The 18239-nt window shown below is 45.8% G+C and overlaps 1 protein-coding gene across 2 annotated transcripts in view; it reads right to left on the bottom strand.

The window, feature by feature from the left end:
* ASPG (asparaginase) overlaps positions 1 to 18239 on the bottom strand; it is a 138738-nt gene that overhangs the window by 66691 nt on the left and 53808 nt on the right. For both annotated transcript variants that reach the window (XM_068254225.1, XM_068254226.1), the window contains exons 3-5: positions 13573 to 13684; positions 3886 to 4011; positions 338 to 421 (exon numbers count right to left, since the gene is read on the bottom strand). In XM_068254225.1, the coding sequence (XP_068110326.1) occupies positions 338 to 421; positions 3886 to 4011; positions 13573 to 13684 (322 nt within the window). The remainder of the gene's footprint in view (positions 1 to 337; positions 422 to 3885; positions 4012 to 13572; positions 13685 to 18239) is intronic.

Here is an 18239-nt window from a genome sequence, read left to right as displayed (position 1 = left end):
TACAGACTTTTTCAGATTGTTTGATCCTCATCAGAGCATGGTAAGGGTTAATGTGGCTCTATGGGGGGGGGGGGGCATGAGGCTCTAGAACTTTGACACACTACTAGAGAGTATCACAAAAATTCTGTGTCTTGTGCAAATTTAGCTAATTGCAGGCGGCACACAAGCAAAAACTCTGATAACAGTGAACATATCATTTGAGCTTCTAAAACAAGATGTACAGCACAGGAAGCTTTACATAGAAGCAGCATACTGCCCTCTAGTGGGTAAATGGCAGAAATACAAGCCCACCAGAAAACAGAGCGTCTGAATACACCATTATGGATTTGTAACTTACCTCTGGAATGACAAACTGCCCAGCAATGAGCAGCGCCCCCAGCAGGTTATCACGACCATCATTTCTCATCTCATAGATGGGAACCTGTAAGACACGTAAAGAGTTGAGAAACTATCGGCAACTCTAAACTTTTCATCAACAATTGCCTCTAGTATTATGATATGTGCAGCTGGTAAGTCATCAGTAGCTCTGCCAGTGTCTGCAGATGCTGCCGAATGGGCTGCTCTACAAACAAAAGATGACACAGTAAGCAAAAGATGACAGTAAGCAGTAGGGACATATTCGACAAACCAGAATTTACTAACAACCATCATGTGCGGTGATGATCCTGAGAACACTGCATGCCTGTGTGACTTCTCTACTCATCGTACATATTAACCTCCTTAGCTGTAACCCAGTTTCAAGCTCCAGACAGAAATCCGGAGCTCAGAGCGGTAACCCAGAGCCTGACACCTGGTAGCCGGGAGGTATGTGCAGAGCATAGCGTGCAGCGGACATTTGTAACTCGCCTCACCCAGGATCCAGACGCTGGCAGCCATTGTCCTTGGAGGCTCTCGATCCCCCTGGCGAGATGGCAGTTTGTCACATGATGAGACGGCGATCTCACGATAGGGGTAGAGCACCACCGAGTGGAGGGAGGGAGAACTGCAGCGCTTATTTTCCAGACTTTAGGGTCTAAAAGCTAGTGAAAATATTGCACCACTTTTAGCTGATAAAATCCAGAAATAATTATAACGCTAGGGAGGTTAAAGACTGACTTTAGCTGAACCTGACAGTGTTCTTTGCAGAAGTAAACTTAGACCACTGATTATAGGACCACTATCGTGAAATACTGTAAAGTTTATAAAGAAGTACATTTTTTCCAGAACTTTTCTCCTATCTGACAGGTTTTGGATTAGCCCATCTACTCAATGGGGGATTCTCTGGGGGTGGGGGGGGGGTCCTAATGAAAAAGCGCCGAATGGACAGCAATTGCACAGTCCCCTTGGGACCATGATCAAGGAAGCGCGTGACAGCTACAACTGAGCCCTTTTGAGTTTTGTAAAAAGGGGCAAGAGCAGAATGATACAGGGTAGTCCAAAAGCACTAAAGGGCCAGGAAGACTATGGGGGGCTGAAAGAAGAAGAACCAGATTTTTATAAATACTGCTTTGGTTTTTTTCCCTAGTACCGATGTCCTTTAATAATGTGAAGCCCAGAGGTGTGATCTACTAGTTACTAAAGAGGTCCGTAAGTTGTCCCCTCTAGCAGTGGAGCGGCTGTATAATACCTCCCCACCAGTGCGCTCTTCTTCCTCCAATCACCCATGTCTATTCACCACTATGCCCCTTCCCTTGGCCATGCCACAGAGGGGAGGGGCAAAGTGCTGAGTAGATGCAGGTGATTCAAGGAGGAAGAAAGCACCGGCGGGGAGCTATTATACTCCATATTATGCTCCACTGCCAGCTCTGATGTCACCAGGACCTGGACAGATATCAAACAAGTAGCATTGTGCTTTGCCGGGAGCCCTTGTGTGATGCGTTGGGCTTGGGTGAGGAGGGGAAGTGTACTGGCTAAGGCATACACAGATGGGTTTGCTGCGACCGCAGGCCTACACCACTGATTCAAGGCATTTTACTGCTGTGTACCACAAGCCAGCCCACCTGTGTGAATGGGCCCCAACTGTAGCATTCCAATGAGCTGGGAGCAGATATAACATTCTTAAAGGGACTCCGAGCAGTGCAGAAACTATGGAAAGATGCATACCATTTAAAGAGACTCCGTAACAAAAATTGCATCCTGTTTTTTATCATCCTACAAGTTCCAAAAGCTATTCTAATGTGTTCTGGCTTACTGCAGCACTTTCTGCTATCACAGTCTCTGTAATAAATCAATGTATCTTTCCCTTGTCAGACTTGTCAGCCTGTGTCTGGAAGGCTACCAAGTTCTTCAGTGTTGTGGTTCTGCTATGAACTCCCCCTTCCAGGCCTCTCTCTGCACACTGCCTGTGTATTATTTAGATTAGAGCAGCTTCTCTCTTCTCTTTTACAAGCTGGATAAATCGTCCTCTGAGCTGGCTGGGCTTTCACATACTGAAGAATTACAGACAAGGGCAAAGCTGTTTGCAGGAGAAAAAAAGAGCAGCCTGAAACTTCAGTGCATGAGAACTGCAGGGAGAAAAACACACAAATGATCTCTTGAGATTAAAAAGGAAGGATGTATACAGCCTGCTTGTGTATGGTTGTATTTTCTATGTGTGGACATACAGTACATCAACCTACTTCCTGTTTTGGTGGCCATTTTGTTTGTTTATAAACAAACTTTTTAAAACTGTTTTTAACCACTTTTAATGCGGCGAGGAGCGGCGAAATTGTGACAGAGGGTAATAGGAAATGTCCCCTAACGCACTGGTATGTTTACTTTTGTGCGATTTTAACAATACGGATTCTCTTTAAAGCTCTTTTTCTCCTTTTTCCAATGATATATAAACCGCCGCCCTACGCCTTTTAGTTTTCACCATTTTCGCGATTGAAATTGCTGCGACCACGATTTCAATCGCGAAAATAGAGAAAACTAAAAGGCGTAGGGCGATGATTTAGGTGTCGCCAGAAAGAGGAGAAAGAGAGCTTTAAAATGATATCCATCTTTCCATAGTTACTTGTATTACACAGGATGACACTTTCCCCAGTGTCAGCAGCTCCATTCAGCAGAATGGAGCTGCTGACTTTAGGAAAAAGTCGCCCTGTGTAATACAATGTAACTATGGAAAGATGGATATAATTTCAAAGCTCTCTTTCTCCTCTTTCTGGCGACACCTAAATCATCGCCCTACGCCTTTTAGTTCTCTATTTTCACGATTGAAATCGCGGCCATTTCAATCGCGAAAACTAAAAGGCGTAGGGCGGCGGTTTATATATCATTGGAAAGAGGAGAAAGAGAGCTTAAAAATGATATGCATCTTTCCATAGTTTCTGCACTGCTCGGAGTCCCTTTAAACATTAAACAAACTTAAAGAGAACCCGAGGTGGGTTTGAAGAATATTATCTGCATACAGAGGCTGGATCTGCCTATACAGCCCAGCCTCTGTTGCTATCCCAAACCCCCCTAAGGTCCCCCTGCACTCTGCAATCCCTCATAAATCACAGCCACGCTGCTGACAAACAGCTTGTCAGAGCTGGCTGTGTTTATCTCTATAGTGTCAGTCTGCTGCTCTCCCCGCCTCCTGCAGAACTCCGGTCCCCGCCTGCATCCCTTCCCTCCCTGCTGATTGGATGGAAGGGACGGGGGCAGGGACCGGAGCTATGCAGGAGGCGGGGGAGCAGCTGAGACTGACACTACAGATGTAAACAGAGCCTCACAGCACGGCTGTGATTTATGAGGGATTGCAGAGTGCAGGGGGACCTTAGTGGGGTCTGGGATAGCAACAGAGGCTGGGCTGTATAGGCAGATCCAGCCTCTTTATGCAGATAACATTCTTTAAACACACCTCAGGTTCTCTTTAATGAAGGAAGAATGTGACATTCACTGGACAACAGTTCCAATGTATATTTCAGTAAAAGGAGCACTCACTTGGGAGCCGGTCAGCACAATGGTTTTGCCCAGATTCTCGCACATGAAGGACAGTGCTGATGCGGTGTAGGCCATGGTGTCTGTACCATGCAGGATAACAAAACCATCATAGTGCTCGTAGTATTTCTGCAAGAAAAACAAACAATCAGCACACAGATTCTTGGAGGATAACATATGGGAGATACAAAGCTATTGGCAAATTTGAGCTTTGAGCCCAAATGCGGGTTCATTTGGCAATACAAATAATTTAGCAGTGCAAATCCCTTTAAAGCAGTAGGATTATGTACTATGCCAGGGGGGGGGGGGACATATGTAGATAAACACTTGATCTACTTACATAACATATGTATTGTACTGTCCACGTTTTGATTTCAGTAAATGTTATAAAGTAAATGAAGTGCATTCTGTTCCTGGTGGGGGCCATGTCTTTTACCCCCAGTTTAGGATAACTAATAATGTCATTTCTGCCCTTTACTTTTTTTTCTTTTCTCCTCCAATCGCTGAGTCACCTCAGCCTTGCTTGTAAACACAAGTGAGCAGAGGATTGTGTTTCAGATAAGCAGCTAGGCAGGGAAATAAATGGAAGAGGAGGAATATATTATAGATAAAAAGAACTCCCAGCATGCAACTGTTTGGCACTGACTTCTAAAGGGCCAGTGCTCCTTAACCACTTGCCGACCGCACACTCATAACGTGCGTCGGCAAAGTGGCAGCTGCAGGACCAGCGACGCAGTACTGCGTCGCCAGCTGCAGCCTAATTAATCAGGAAGCAGCCGCTCGTACGAGCGGCTGCTTCCTGTCAAATCACGGCGGGGGGCTCCGTGAATAGCCTGCGGGCCGCCGATGGCGGCTCGCAGGCTAGATGTAAACACAAGCGGAAATAATCCGCTTTGTTTACATTTGTACGGCCCCGTAAGGCAGATCGGCGATCCCCGGCCAATCAGCGGCCGGGGATCGCCGCCATGTGACAGGGGACGTCCTGTCACTGGCTGCACAGGACGGATAGCCGTCCTGTGCAGCCCCGATCACCGGGGGGAGGCAGCAGGTAGGAGAGGGAGGGGGGAATTTCGCCGCGGAGGGGGGCTTTGAGGTGCCCCCCCCCCCCCCCGCCACCCACAGCAGGCAGGAGAGATCAGACCCCCCCAGCACATCATCCCCATAGGGGGGAAAAAGGGGGGGGCAATCTGATCTCCCTGCCTGCACCCTGATCTGTGCTGGGGGCTGCAGAGCCCACCCAGCACAGATCAATCAAACCAGCGCTGGTCCTTAAGGGGGGGTAAAGGGTGGGTCCTCAAGTGGTTAAGTATGTGATACCTCCAAATCATAACAGCAGAAAAAGTTTTGAATGCAGGATTAGCATCTTTATCACTTAATACACTCAGACCAGTTGCTGTTGAAATTTGATTTTTATGATGACAGTCCCACTTTAAAAAGCAAACACTAGGAAGAGTCAATGACATGCTAATAATTCTGAGCTGATGCAGGTTTATGCAAATTCATGCAGTTTAGAAATGGACCAATCAAGCTCCACCTTAGCATGATTCAATAGATCCATTTTCAAGCTGAAAAAAAAAAAAAAAAAATCTGCATACAAAATTTGCATGATCTTGCATCAACAAGGAATTATTTGCATGTCACAACCCAATCCTAGCAAACATTTCTCAAAAGAGGGATCTGAAGAGCACACTTTTCCTGCTGTAGTGACCACTGTGCAGATACTTTATATTTTTCTGCTTACATCAATACAAGCTGCTCAGATTACTGGAACAGAATGAGAACCAAAAGGCAAGAGTTCCTGAAAGCTCTGTAGTTCTGTCTAGGTTAAGCATCTGGGGAAAAGGAGGCAACCAGCATGCCAGTACTGGGGTACTTGCAGTCAATACCACTTTCACAATGTGTATTATGTTACTGTATTAATGTGTATCTGTAGGGAAAAAAAAAAAAAATTCTCCAAATGGGTACTCGCCACAATAGAAGGAAGCCTCTGGATTATCCAGTCTTCTCCTGCCCTCCACTGGCCGGTTCCAATGTGGTGTTCCCAGAAAACATCCACAAGCCCTTGTTGACAATGTGCAGCAGCACAGACCCGATTGGGCGGTTTCTTTCCCGCCAAAGCCCAAGTGGGTCCGTGCTACTGCACAGGGTGGCCCTGCTTTGGGAGGACAGTGCTGGAATTTGCCATTCCCTTTGGGGAGGGAAACTGGGAAGCCTCTCGAGGATACAGAGGCTTCCTTTTCCAGGTGAGGATTTTTTTTATTTCATCCTCACATGATTGCTTTAACACACTGGAGAGTGCAGAATGCTCACTACACCTCTTTTGGAGTACAACGTAAGGCTGCACATGGATTGCGTCGGAGAGTGGACACCTTGCCATTCATCATATGGAATGACATTGCGTACACTTGTTTTCGCCAGCCGGTCTTTTTGGCACAGGATGAGCGAATGACTGGTCATCCTGCTGCCGCTGAAGAGCCGGGCGGCGTTAATTACTACTCCCCCTCAGAGTCGTAGCAACTTGGAGGGAGAAGTAATTAGAGGTCATGCAAAATTGCAGAATCCCCCGAATTACACGAACGTGGGGTGAGGGTTATAGCATTACTACTATAGAGTTCCACTGCGGGTTTAGAGCACTAGTGAGGGGTAGTAGGCCAGAGTGAAAAGGTGAGTTCTGAGTGCCTTCTTGAAGATGTTGAAGGAGGGGGCTGCCCTAATGGGTGGAGGTAGGAAGTTCCGTAGTGTTGGAGCAGCTCTTGAGAAGTCCTGGAGGCGTGCATGAGACTGGGTGATGCGGGGGGCGGTCAGGCAAAGTTCATTAAAGGAGCGTAGTGAGCGGCTAGGTGTGTACCTCTGAGTAAGATCGGAAATGTAGGTTGGACAGGTTTTGTGGACAGATTTGTAGGTCAGACACAGCATCTTGAATCGGACTCTGGACTGGATAGGAAGCCAGTGGAGGGATTCACAGAGGGGAGCTGCTGTGGTGAAATGATGGGAGGAGTGGATAATTATGACTGTTGCATTCACGATTGACTGCAGAGGGGCAATTCTGGTCATAGGGAGACCAGACAGAAGGGCATTGCAGTAGTCAAGGCGGAAAATTATGAGGGCATGGATGAGGAGTTTGTTGGTGGCAGAGGTCAGGAAAGAGCGGATCTTGCAGGTGGTACGGAGGTATAAGTTGCAGGACTTTGAGATTTTGGATGTGGAGAGTGAAGGAGAGTGAGGAGTCCAGGGTGACACCCAGACTGCAGGCTTGAGAGGTAGGGCGAATGGTAGTGTGGTTAACAGTGAAATGCACATCTGGGAGGTTCATGGATGGCCGGGGTGGGAAGATCATAAATTCCGTCTTGTCCAGATTTAGTTTCAGGAACCTAGCAGACATCCAGGAGGAGATGGCTGATAGGCAGGTGGAGACCTTGTCCATGGTAGTGGTGGATATGTCAGGGGTGTGGAGGTAGATCTGGGTGTCATCAGCATACAGATGGTTAAAATCCATAGAGGAGATAACCTTGCCAATGGAAGAGGTGTATAGGGAGAACAGTAGGGTGCCCAAGGACCGAGCCTTGGGAGACTCCCACTGAGCGGTGGTTGGGGGTGGGGGGAAATGAGGAATCATTGAAGGAGGTCATGAAGGAGTGGTTGGAGAGGTAGGATGAGAGGCAGGCGAGGGCAAGATTGTGAATGCCCATGGGCTGAAGGGACTGGAGGAGTAGGGGATGGTCCACTGTGTCAAAAACTGCTGAAAGGTTAAGGAGGAGGAGGAGGAGGAGAATGGAGCATTTACCTTCAGTTTTAGCTAAGACTAGGTCATCGACCACTTTGGTGAGAGCTGTTGCAGTTGAGTGGGCAGGCCGAAATCCATTGCAGTGAGTCTAGCAGGGAGTTGCCATTGAAGTACTGGGTCAGGCTTTTGTGAACTAGATGCTCAAGGAGTTTTGAGGCAAAGGGGTGGAGGAAAATAGGGCGGTAGTTAGAGGGTAGTGAGGGGTCGAGGGAGGGTAGTACAGCGGCCTGCTTGAAGACTGAGGTAAAGGTGCCTGTGGATAGGGAGAGGTTAAACAGGGTAGTGAGGACTGGGGCCCAAATCAATTAATTGAGGATGGAGAAAATCAGAAGGGATGGGGTCAAGCTAGTTGTATGGGAAGTCTGCAGTAAGTGGTTGACTTACTCAATGGTAGTAGGAGTGAAGGAGGTGAGGGGAGGATAGGGTGGAGGAGGAGCTGGATGGGAGGGGGTAAGAGGTGAGGATTGAAGATTGGATATTTCCTAACATATGGAGACAATTTTGTTGGTGAAGTGGGTGGCTAAATCTGTAGCAGAGAGGGAGGAAATGGAGGGTGACTTTAAGCAAGGAGTTGAAAGTGGTAAAAAAAGATGCCAGGAGTTGGAAGCTCGTGCTCCGATGAGCTTGGTGAAGTATTCCTGCTTGGCATCAGCAAGGGCAGTGTGGAACTGCAGCAGGTTAGCCTTGTGCTGTAGGAACAGTGGCGCGTGTTACCCTCTGAATGTTGCGAGTATGGGTGGTGTACCAGGGCCAGAGGTTAGGGAGGCGGTTGCGGTGGAATATTGGGGGAGCAGCTTCCTCTAGAGCTGATGAGGGGGTTTGACGATACTGAGCTGCAGCATGATTGGGACAGGTTAGGGTGGGGAGAGTGGAGGAGAGGGTATGGAGGGTATCAGCAAGGACACTAGGGTTGAGCTGGCGTAGGTCTCACTGATATCGACCAGGTGGGTGGGTAGTTTGGAGGTGCCTTCCGTGAGGAGGTTGAAGGTGAGAAGATGGTGGTCTGAGGGTGGGAAGGGTATGATGTCAAGGTCTGTAATGGTGGTGGATTTAGTGAATAGAAGGTCGAGAGTGTGACCTGCAGAGTGGGTGGGGGTGTTGGTGTGTTGAACTAGGCCAAGGGAGTTGGCTATGGGGAGTTGTTGGGTTCATTGATGGGAATATTGAAGTCCCCAAGGATGATGGTGGGGAGGTCAGAGGAGAGGATGTGTGGGAGCCAGGAGGCAAGGTTGTCGAGAAATTGTGGTGTGAAGCTCGACGGAGGGTGGTATAAGACCGCAACAATGGCTGGGAGGGGGTGGTATAGGCGGATAGTGTGGGCCTTGAATTATGTGAATTGTAGGGAGAGAGGTGGGGTGAGGACACGGAAGGTGCAGGATGGGGAGAGGAGCAGTCCCACCCCTCCCCCGGTCCTGTTGACTGGTCTGGGGGTGTGACTGAGGTGAAGCCCCCCATAGGAGAGGCGGCAGAGTCAGAGGGGGTGAGCCATGTCTCAGTGAGTGCGAGGATGGTGAGAGTTTTGGAGAGGAAGAGGTCGTGGACCACTGCAAGTTTATTGCGGACGAATCTGGCATTCCACAGACCGCAGGGTAGAGGGGAGCATGTGTTTGTGGGTGGGATGGAAATAAGGTTGGGCCGAAGATGGATGTTGAGGCTATTAATGGACAGAGGGCTGTGAGGTGAGTGAAGCAAGTGAGCAGGGGATTCTTGTCCGGCGGCAAGCTGTGGCACAGGGTTAGGCGATATATCACCAGCTGCAAGTAAGAGCAGGAGGGAGAGTGAATAAATGTAGATGAGATTTAAATGTTTGGAAGTTTTTTGAGCTGCTGGGGGGAGCAAGAGATTTCAGGAGAGCTAACAGTTCATTAGAAGCTGAGCAAGGTGAGGGAAGCATATACATAACAAACATAAACATCTATTTAAGAAATCATAGAAACTGGAGGACTAGATTTGTAATCGTGCAGGCTAGATAGAGGTGGCGATTGTAGTACAGTAAAGACAATATTGTTAACTCCACTCTATACATTACACTAGAATACGTAATTTGACATCCCTATTGTGTAACAGCAGCGCCCTCTACTGTCCACACATCAAACATACAATGAGGTTGAATATGAACAACGCCACTTCTTTTCCAGCAATTCCACTGAGGTTTGCGTTCCAATAAAGTTTTAGCAGCAGTTTATGCTATGGAGCAGCAGTGTATGCTATGGAGCAGCAGTGTATGCTATGCAGCCTTCTCAGTTCAGTGGTACAAGTTGCAGCCCAGGCAGCTTGTTCAGCGCTGGCACCCAAAGTCAAGAGCAACAATATTTACGATCGCCTAGCCGCTTTCCCTCGGGCTTCGGCAGAAATAGGGCCCGATTTGGTCTGCTTTACTCCTCACGTACACTTTAAGCTGGCCTTACATATGCACATTTTCTGATACATTTTTGGAGATAATTTGTGTAATTTGATAAAATCTACTGGATATAGATAAACGTGGCCACACACACATATACAATACAAAATTTTATACCGGTAGTCCCTGGTTAACGAAAAAGATAGGGACTGTAGGTTTTATTCTTAACCTGAGTCCGTTCTTAAAGAGAACCCGAGGTGGGATTTAATGTTAGTGGGGCACAGAGGCTGGCTGTGCACACTATCACCAGCCTCTGATGCCCTTTGGTGTGCCCCCAGGACCCCCCCCCCTTGCGCTCTGCTATCCCCAGCGCCGTGCTAGCGACACACAGCGTGTTGCCAGCAGGCTGTTTACATGTGACCGTCAGCGCCGCTCCCCTGCCTACTCTGTATCGGCGCTACCCGCCCGCGTCCCTTTCCTCCCATCAGCGGGAGGGAAGGGACGCGGGCGGGTAGCGCTGATACAGAGTAGGCGGGGGAGCGGCGCTGACAGACAGTCACATGTAAACAGCCTTCTGGCGACACGCTGTGTGTCGCTAGCACGGCGCTGGGGATAGCAGAGCGCAGGGGGGGTCCTGGGGGCACACCAAAGGGTATCAGAGGCTGGTGATAGTGTGCACAGCCAGCCTCTGTGCCCCACTAACATTAAATCCCACCTCGGGTTCTCTAAGTCAGAACACTGTGCCATCTCTGTCCTCTGTGCTAACCAGGGCTGTGGAGTCGGTCCAAAAATCCACCGACTCAGACTCCTCAGTTTAGGATTCCACCGACTCAGACTCCTCTAATTTGCATATTACAATTTTGTTGATTAAAAGTATGTAACGTGAAATTCGTCTCTTAACTGCCAACGCTTAGGAATTTTACAAGACAACTGAAGTGAGAAGGATATGTAGACTACTATATTTATTCCCTTTAGACTAAAACTAGTCCTTGGTAAGAGTACTTGTAAAAGGTACAAACCGGAACAAAGAACATCTATCAGGCCCTAGGCAATGTAAGTGTGGGTACATGTAAGAATGATGTGCAGGTACTCTGCAGGGGAATGAGGAGATTGTAAACAGACAACACCTCTGTGTTCAATGTGCACAGCATTCTCAGTGGATTCCCTGCAGCTCTGTGGGGAGTGCATATGTAGAGTATAGTACTACTGTGTAACAAAGTAAACCTGAGACAGATGAAATTAAAGTTTTATACATACCTGGGGCTTCCTCCAGCCGCCTTCAGGATAATCAGTCCCTCGTTGTCCTCCTCCACCACCTGGATCTTCTGCTAGGAGTCCAGGTACTTGAGCCAGTCAGGCGTAGTGCGCATGCACACACTCCGCCGCCAGGAGCATACTACACCTGTGCAGCACTATTGCGCAGGTGCAGAATGTTCCTGGCTGTGGGAGCGGCATGCGGCCGGACAGCGCTGACTGGCTGAATTACCAGGACTCATAGCAGAAGATCCGGGTGGTGGAAGACAGTGAGGGACTGATTAGCCTGAAGGGGGCTGGAGGAAGCCCCAGATATGTATAAAACTTTACTTTTCATCTGTCTCAGTTTCCCTTTAATTTGTAGTCACCAAACCAAATTTTAATAACATATCAAATTATTTGATTTCATCAGCAAAGGGAGTGCATACATTTGCATAAATCAGCATCAATGCAGAATTATTTCCATCTCGTTGACCATCTCTATTAGTGACACAGCTACACATCAGGCTTTATTCTTACAGCATAGATGTTATTTAGTGTATATAAGAGACTCCTGTGTACACATCATATATACAGTCACAATCAGATATGTATATCTGACTTTAAAAATACGGGGACTGCTTTATTGAAACAGCACAAGTAACTAATTTTGATTGGTTTATTTCATTTTTGTAGACTAAGCACAGCTATTACTGTATATATACTGTATATATACATTATTTTTAATGACTATTATCTGAGAAATAGAACATTTTATCATATTTTCTATTTTAATTACAGTTACAAATTCATTAGGAGTCGGTGCATTTTTTCCCGACTCCGACTCCGGGCACCCAAAATTGCCCGACTCCACAACTCCGACTCCACGACTCTGACTCCACAGCCCTGGTGCTAACAGTGTTACCTCTGTTCCCCCGTGCTTTCAGGTGTTCCCCACTGTATCACCTCTGTCCCCCTCAGTGTCCCACCTCTGTCCCCTCAGTGTCCCTCATAGTGCCACCTCTGCCCCTATTACCTCAGTGGCACCTATATTCCCTTTTTCCTCAGTGTCCCCCTCTGCCCCCATTCTCTTTGTGCCTCCTGTCTCCCCTTTGTGCTTCCCATGTCCTCCTCAAGACCACTGATCCAGCACAGACCCGCTAGAAGTTCGCCACCGAAGTACCACACGTGAACAAGCATGGCTGCCCTGCACAAGACGCCTGGCATCTGCACAGTAGCACAGAGCCACTCCAGCACTGTGGAAAAAGCAAAGCTTGAGCATCACCATGGTACTGCATAAGCATAAGGCATCCTTGTCTGTGCAGCCACGCTCATTCATGGACTGCCGCGCAGACGCAAACTTCCAAAGGGGCCCAGCGCTGGATCACAGGTTTGCTTTAAAATGGACCTGAACTCTTGCACAGGACAGAAGGAAAAAAAAACAAAAAAAAAAACAGAAATGCACAGTGTGTATTTAGAGAGTTTAGCCTGTCTAATAGCCCCTCATTTGTGTCTAATCCAAAGTGTTAATTTGATTTCCCTGTGTCACATGACTGCCATGGCAGAGAATGTTGAAGTAGGACTGTCACTATAAAAATCAAATTTCAACAGCAACTGGTCTGAGTGTATTAAGGGATAAAGATGCTAATCCTGCATTCAAAACTTTTTCTGCTGTTATGGTTTGGAGCTATCACATACCTAAGGAGCACTGTCCCTTTAATAGCCATTGCCATTTAGTTGCATGCTGGGGGTTCTTTTTATCTAAAATAGATTCCTCCTCTTACTTTTATATCACTGCCTAGCTGAAACATGAACCTCTGCTTACTTGTGTTTACAAGCAAGGCTGAGGCAACTCAGCAATTGGAGGAGAAAAGATAAAATAGTTAAGGGAAGACATGACATCAGGATTTAGCCTCTAAATGTGGGGCAAAAGACATGGTTCCCATCAGGAACAGAATTCTTTGTTTACTATATAAAATTCACTGAAATCAAAAACGTGGACAGTACAATACATGTGTTAAGTAGATCATGTATTTATCTACCTATACTGTATATGTGTTTTTTTTTCCTGGCCTAGTACGGCTAATCCTCCTGCTTTAACAATATGTCTGCTTCCTTGAGCCAGGAAGGAGTAAGTGCAGATTTTATGATTTGTATCAGCAGGAACAAAATTTTTGTTTAAAGGTTGTGATGCTGTGTATCGTTTAGAGCAGAGAGGATGTTTTGCATTCAGGTCTGCTTTAAAATGTGTATGCAGAACTCAGGGGGGGGGGGGGGGTGATACTGTGATATTGAACAAAGATAAAGCTATTTTGAAAGGCCAGTCTGGTACCTGAATATCCTTGGCTATCTTGGCCCAGTCATCAGTCGTCATATTACAGGAGTCCTGCAGAGGAGAGTATTCCAGAACCGTGTATACAATCCTTTTATTCTGCTTAGATAGCCTGCAAAAAAAAATGCATAACTAAGGATCAGTTATTTATAAATCGCCAACATATTATGCAGCGCTAGGTTAGTTAGGTCACATGATCATTTTTCCTGCACAGGAACTTTAAAGAAAAAAAAAAATTCTCAACAGCAACAACTCTGAGGGGTGGCACTGGCAGCACTTTCCCTGTGTTATAACAGTGGAACCTTATGAGATTTCACTACGGAAACTAGCAGCACTAAAGATTTGCGTTGGCCATCTGCTTGCCGCATTTTAAATAACTAAAACAACATTTGGTCTATTGTGCTGTAGACTTGTGCAAAATAAGACCAGCCGGATGATGTTTATTTTATTTTCATTTTGGAAAGCATTAAAAGAGTTTGAAGAGATTGTTTGTAATTTCCTATTTTTGACTCTCCTTCCAATCTCAAAGACAGGAAATCACACCTTCAGTCGGCGATCAAAATATTTGTTTTAATTTGAACTTTGTCACGTATGTCACAACGGCAACCAAATTATTCCGTTATTCATATACCACTCCACGAGTCCCAGAGGGAATGGTTTAAAATATATGGAATTATATAGAATTTCAGTAAGGAACAAAATGCACAAGAGCAGCAATGAAAGTTTACGGTTCAACAAAAATTCCATGTAAAGTTCAAAACAAGACGTTCAAGAACTTTCACAAAAATTTTAGACATACACAAGGTCAGACACCAAACACCCAACCCAAGCTTCATATATTCTAAACAAATGACAACTATCTCCACTTACCCAAAGGCTTCCATTAACAAAGCCTTACTGCATTCAGAAACCGCTGATTTTACCAAACGTCTTGTCAAAAGACCAAGGCGGTTACTGCATGTTAAAGTAAAATTACCGACTAGTGAGGTAAATTATGGACCTGTGCGGTAAAGACCTCAAAAAAATGTCAGTTCACAAAGACACTAGCATTCAGTTACACAAGTGAGATGTTCATTATTTTACCTCCAGCCTGGAGCTGTTAACTAACGATCAGCCATTTGGTAAAGTGGAAAGGCAAAGGAGCCAGCCAATTGGAGGACTAACCCCATCCTGCTCCTTACTCCATTAGTACCAATGTACTGCCGGGTGGAACATCAGAATATAAAAAACAGGATATGCAGGAGCAGGGCACATTGAGAGGTTTGTTCGAAACCTTTTAAGACTCATCTACCCGTGTAGATGAGGCTCCGATGTTCCGTATCAATCGAGACGCTGATGCGGCTCGATTGATAAGATCCGACCGGACGGATCTCCCCACCGCCGATTCCCTGCTCGTTCCCCGCGAGGGGACAATGGCAGGGAATCAAGCGGAAGATAAGCGGCGCCGGCGGGGATGAGCAGGGAATCGTATCCGACGCGCGGGGATGCGGAAGAGGCGATCCGGCGGCTAGTCGAGCCGCCGGATCGGAGCCTCATCTACGCGTGTAGATGAGGCTTTAGACATGAACAGGGAAAGACCAATACAGAAAAACAAAAAAGGGACTAGAAGAAGCATGCAGATCTAAAGTAACACTTTTTACTCTTGTAGGACACAAGCAGCAACAACATGCAAAGGAACAGCTTACATAGACCACTTGTGGAAGAAGAATCCCCACAACTCTGCTTTCTGCTGAGACTTATTCCACAGCTGGTTAGAGGTCTACTTTTTAACAGGTCTTCTTGAAGAATTAAAGCAATGTTTTTGTGTAAATTACCAAACTATTACAGCACATGTGAAAGTGTAGTGTTTTAACAACCTATCGTTTTTTACTAAGCAGGTGTTAGGGAATTGAAGCCAAAGAGTGATGAATTAAGAACTGATCCCAATAGTGATGAAAGAAGAATTGATCACAATACCGATATGTGCCAACTTTACCAAAAACAGAAATCAGCGCTGGTGCCCAATTTAAAATGAAGAACAACCCTCTTACACCACAACAGAAGATTAGGATGTGCCCGACTCCGTAGGCTTATTAAAGCGCTATAAAACCCTGACATTATAGTCAATAAAAACAGGTTTTTCCTACTTTTTATATGCCATACGGTTACCATATTTGCTTTTGTGCATAAGTATTATTCATTTAGAAATTATACATTCCCAAAGTACACTTTTTTTCTCTGAGAGCTGACTGTGCATTTTATTTATAACTGCTTTATTCATGTTCTAACATAAGAAGAAATGCTTTCTGGTTGTCTGACTTTGTTCAGCAGAGCCTGCAGTGTCACACAAGTGTTTATTTACACTCCTCACTTGATACAATTAAATACAAGTTATTATCTGCACTTCAGATGGTCCAGCTTTGCTGGCAGGGAACTTCTAGTCCTGTGTGTAACCCTTTGAATGCTGTTCTAGTACAAAAAAAAATGCTGGCTGTATATAATATGCTGTAAATTTATTAGGAGCACAGAAGAAATGCTCGGTTTCATTCCGTTTTATAGAGGTTCTGTCAGCCATACTATCTCAGAAAAACCAACACATATATAAGTAGATAAATACTTGCTCTACTTACTGTACAAAACATATGCATTGCACTGTCCATGTTTTAAGTTTAGTGATTTTTCTACAGTATAAAAAGAGAAAATCCTTAGCATTTCCCATTTTAAAGAGGCTAACAACATTTTCAGCCTTATTCCTATAAGTTCCTTTACCTGTTCTAATGTGCTCGGAATTACTGCAGCCTTTTCTAGTTGCACCATCTCTGTAACATATCTAATCTTTTCTTTGTCAAGCCTTGTCGAGCCAGGGAGGAATGCACTGCCTCTGCTGTGATAGGGATAAATTATGCACACCCCCTCCACGCCCCTGCAGGCTCTGTGTGTGCTGTGTGTATGAGTCGCTGGCAAGGTCTCTGCTCACAGCCAGCCTGTCTGTGACCTTGGGAACAGCTGTGAGTGCAGAAAGATCAGTTCAAAGCCCAGACAAGAAGCTAAGGCAACAAGTGGGAGAAACATTCCAGCAGTTAAGTCATGTTTGAGAGGAGCCACTGCAAACAGGCACTTGCTCTGATGATGCATTTCCTGTTTGGCGGCCATCTTTATAGTTTACAAAAACAATGAATAAAACTGATTTTATCACCAGGAAAGCAGCGAGGAGTGCCATAAATGTCAGAGGGGGCTAGGAGAAGACAACAAATAGGCTGGTATTTATTTATGTAAGATTTTCACAGTACAGATTCTTTTAAGTGTGGCTATTTTGATGCCAATCCTGATGGCATTTCCTCCCTTATGCTACATACACACTTGAAAGATAAATAAGATATCAGACCAATTTTACCCCCCTCCATGTAGTATAAGAGCCACTCTAACACAGTCTATTCTATGGAGCTGCACTCCCCATAAGATAAAATCTTTGCAAGATGCTGCACACACAGATGCTGTACACATTCAAAAGATTATTATCTGCAAAAGATCTGTTCCTGCAAAAGATCCATTCCTGCAAAATGCATTCATAGTCTGATATCTGCAGATCCTCATACACACCTTGTTTAACAGACATTCATCTGCATATCTGACAATCATCTGCAGATCTGAAAATCCATCCTGGTGGATCTGATCTGCAGATGATTGTAGATTTGTAAAAAAACAAAACAAAACAAAAAAAAAAACCTAGTGGGTCTATAGCAGTGATGGCTAACCTTGGCACTCCCGCTGTGACAAACCTACAAATCCCATCATGCCTCTGCCTCCTCAAGTTATGCTTAGAGCTGTCAGAGTATTGCAATGCCTCATGGGACTTGTAGTTCCACCACAGCTGGAGTGCCAAGGTTAGCCATCACTGGTCTATAGTGTAGGGGCAACTTATGAACCTTTCTTCCTTCTCAAACTGTCACCAAGCGACTCCTACTGACCAGCTATACTACCATAATCCCTGCTGCCCTTCCAATTAAGCTACACAGCAACGCACGACTACACTAAGTTAGCCCTACACTACACTTCAAAAGTACACCTGATCCTGTTATCGCACTCCGCTCCCCCTCGCTCCAGCCTCTGTAAACAAAATCTTTTCCGCCATCCTCTTGAAGTTGCCGATCACTGCAGTTGCCTGCTGCCACCACACCTCCAGGTCCTCCGTTGTTCATGGCCTCCTCCGTACTTCCTGTTCAGTGGCTCCCTAGCACGTACACCTCACATTATGCATGACCCCAGCGATGCTCACAGAGCCAGGCGGAGAGGAGCGCAGGATGGGCAAGGGCTTCCCTGCGCACTCTCCACCAGTTTTTGCTGTATTTTGGAATATAAGATGCATCCTGCCCCTCCAGTTTTGGGGAAGAGAAAGTCTTATATTCCGAAAGATACAGTATATGTGAACGGCTAGCAAAAAGTTAAGCTGAAGTGAACAGTTAGCATTCGCCATTCTCAGATTTCTACAAGGCAAAAACTGTACTACTAATCATGGACAATTTGAAAGAGATGACACTTATAATAAAAGGTTTTTGATGAGACTAAAAAGCAAAACAATTTAATTATGCAGCAGAAAATCACTTTTCCTTTATATGCAAAAACCAGCAAACAAATAACCCACAGCTGCAATAAATTAAAACCTTAACTATGCCGTTAATTAAATCAGA

The sequence above is a fragment of the Hyperolius riggenbachi genome, chromosome 9, assembly GCF_040937935.1.
Source record: "Hyperolius riggenbachi isolate aHypRig1 chromosome 9, aHypRig1.pri, whole genome shotgun sequence".
Classification (NCBI taxonomy): domain Eukaryota; kingdom Metazoa; phylum Chordata; class Amphibia; order Anura; family Hyperoliidae; genus Hyperolius; species Hyperolius riggenbachi.
The sequence above is the reverse complement of the archived record's forward strand: the minus strand, read 5'-3'. Positions and strand labels throughout refer to the sequence as shown.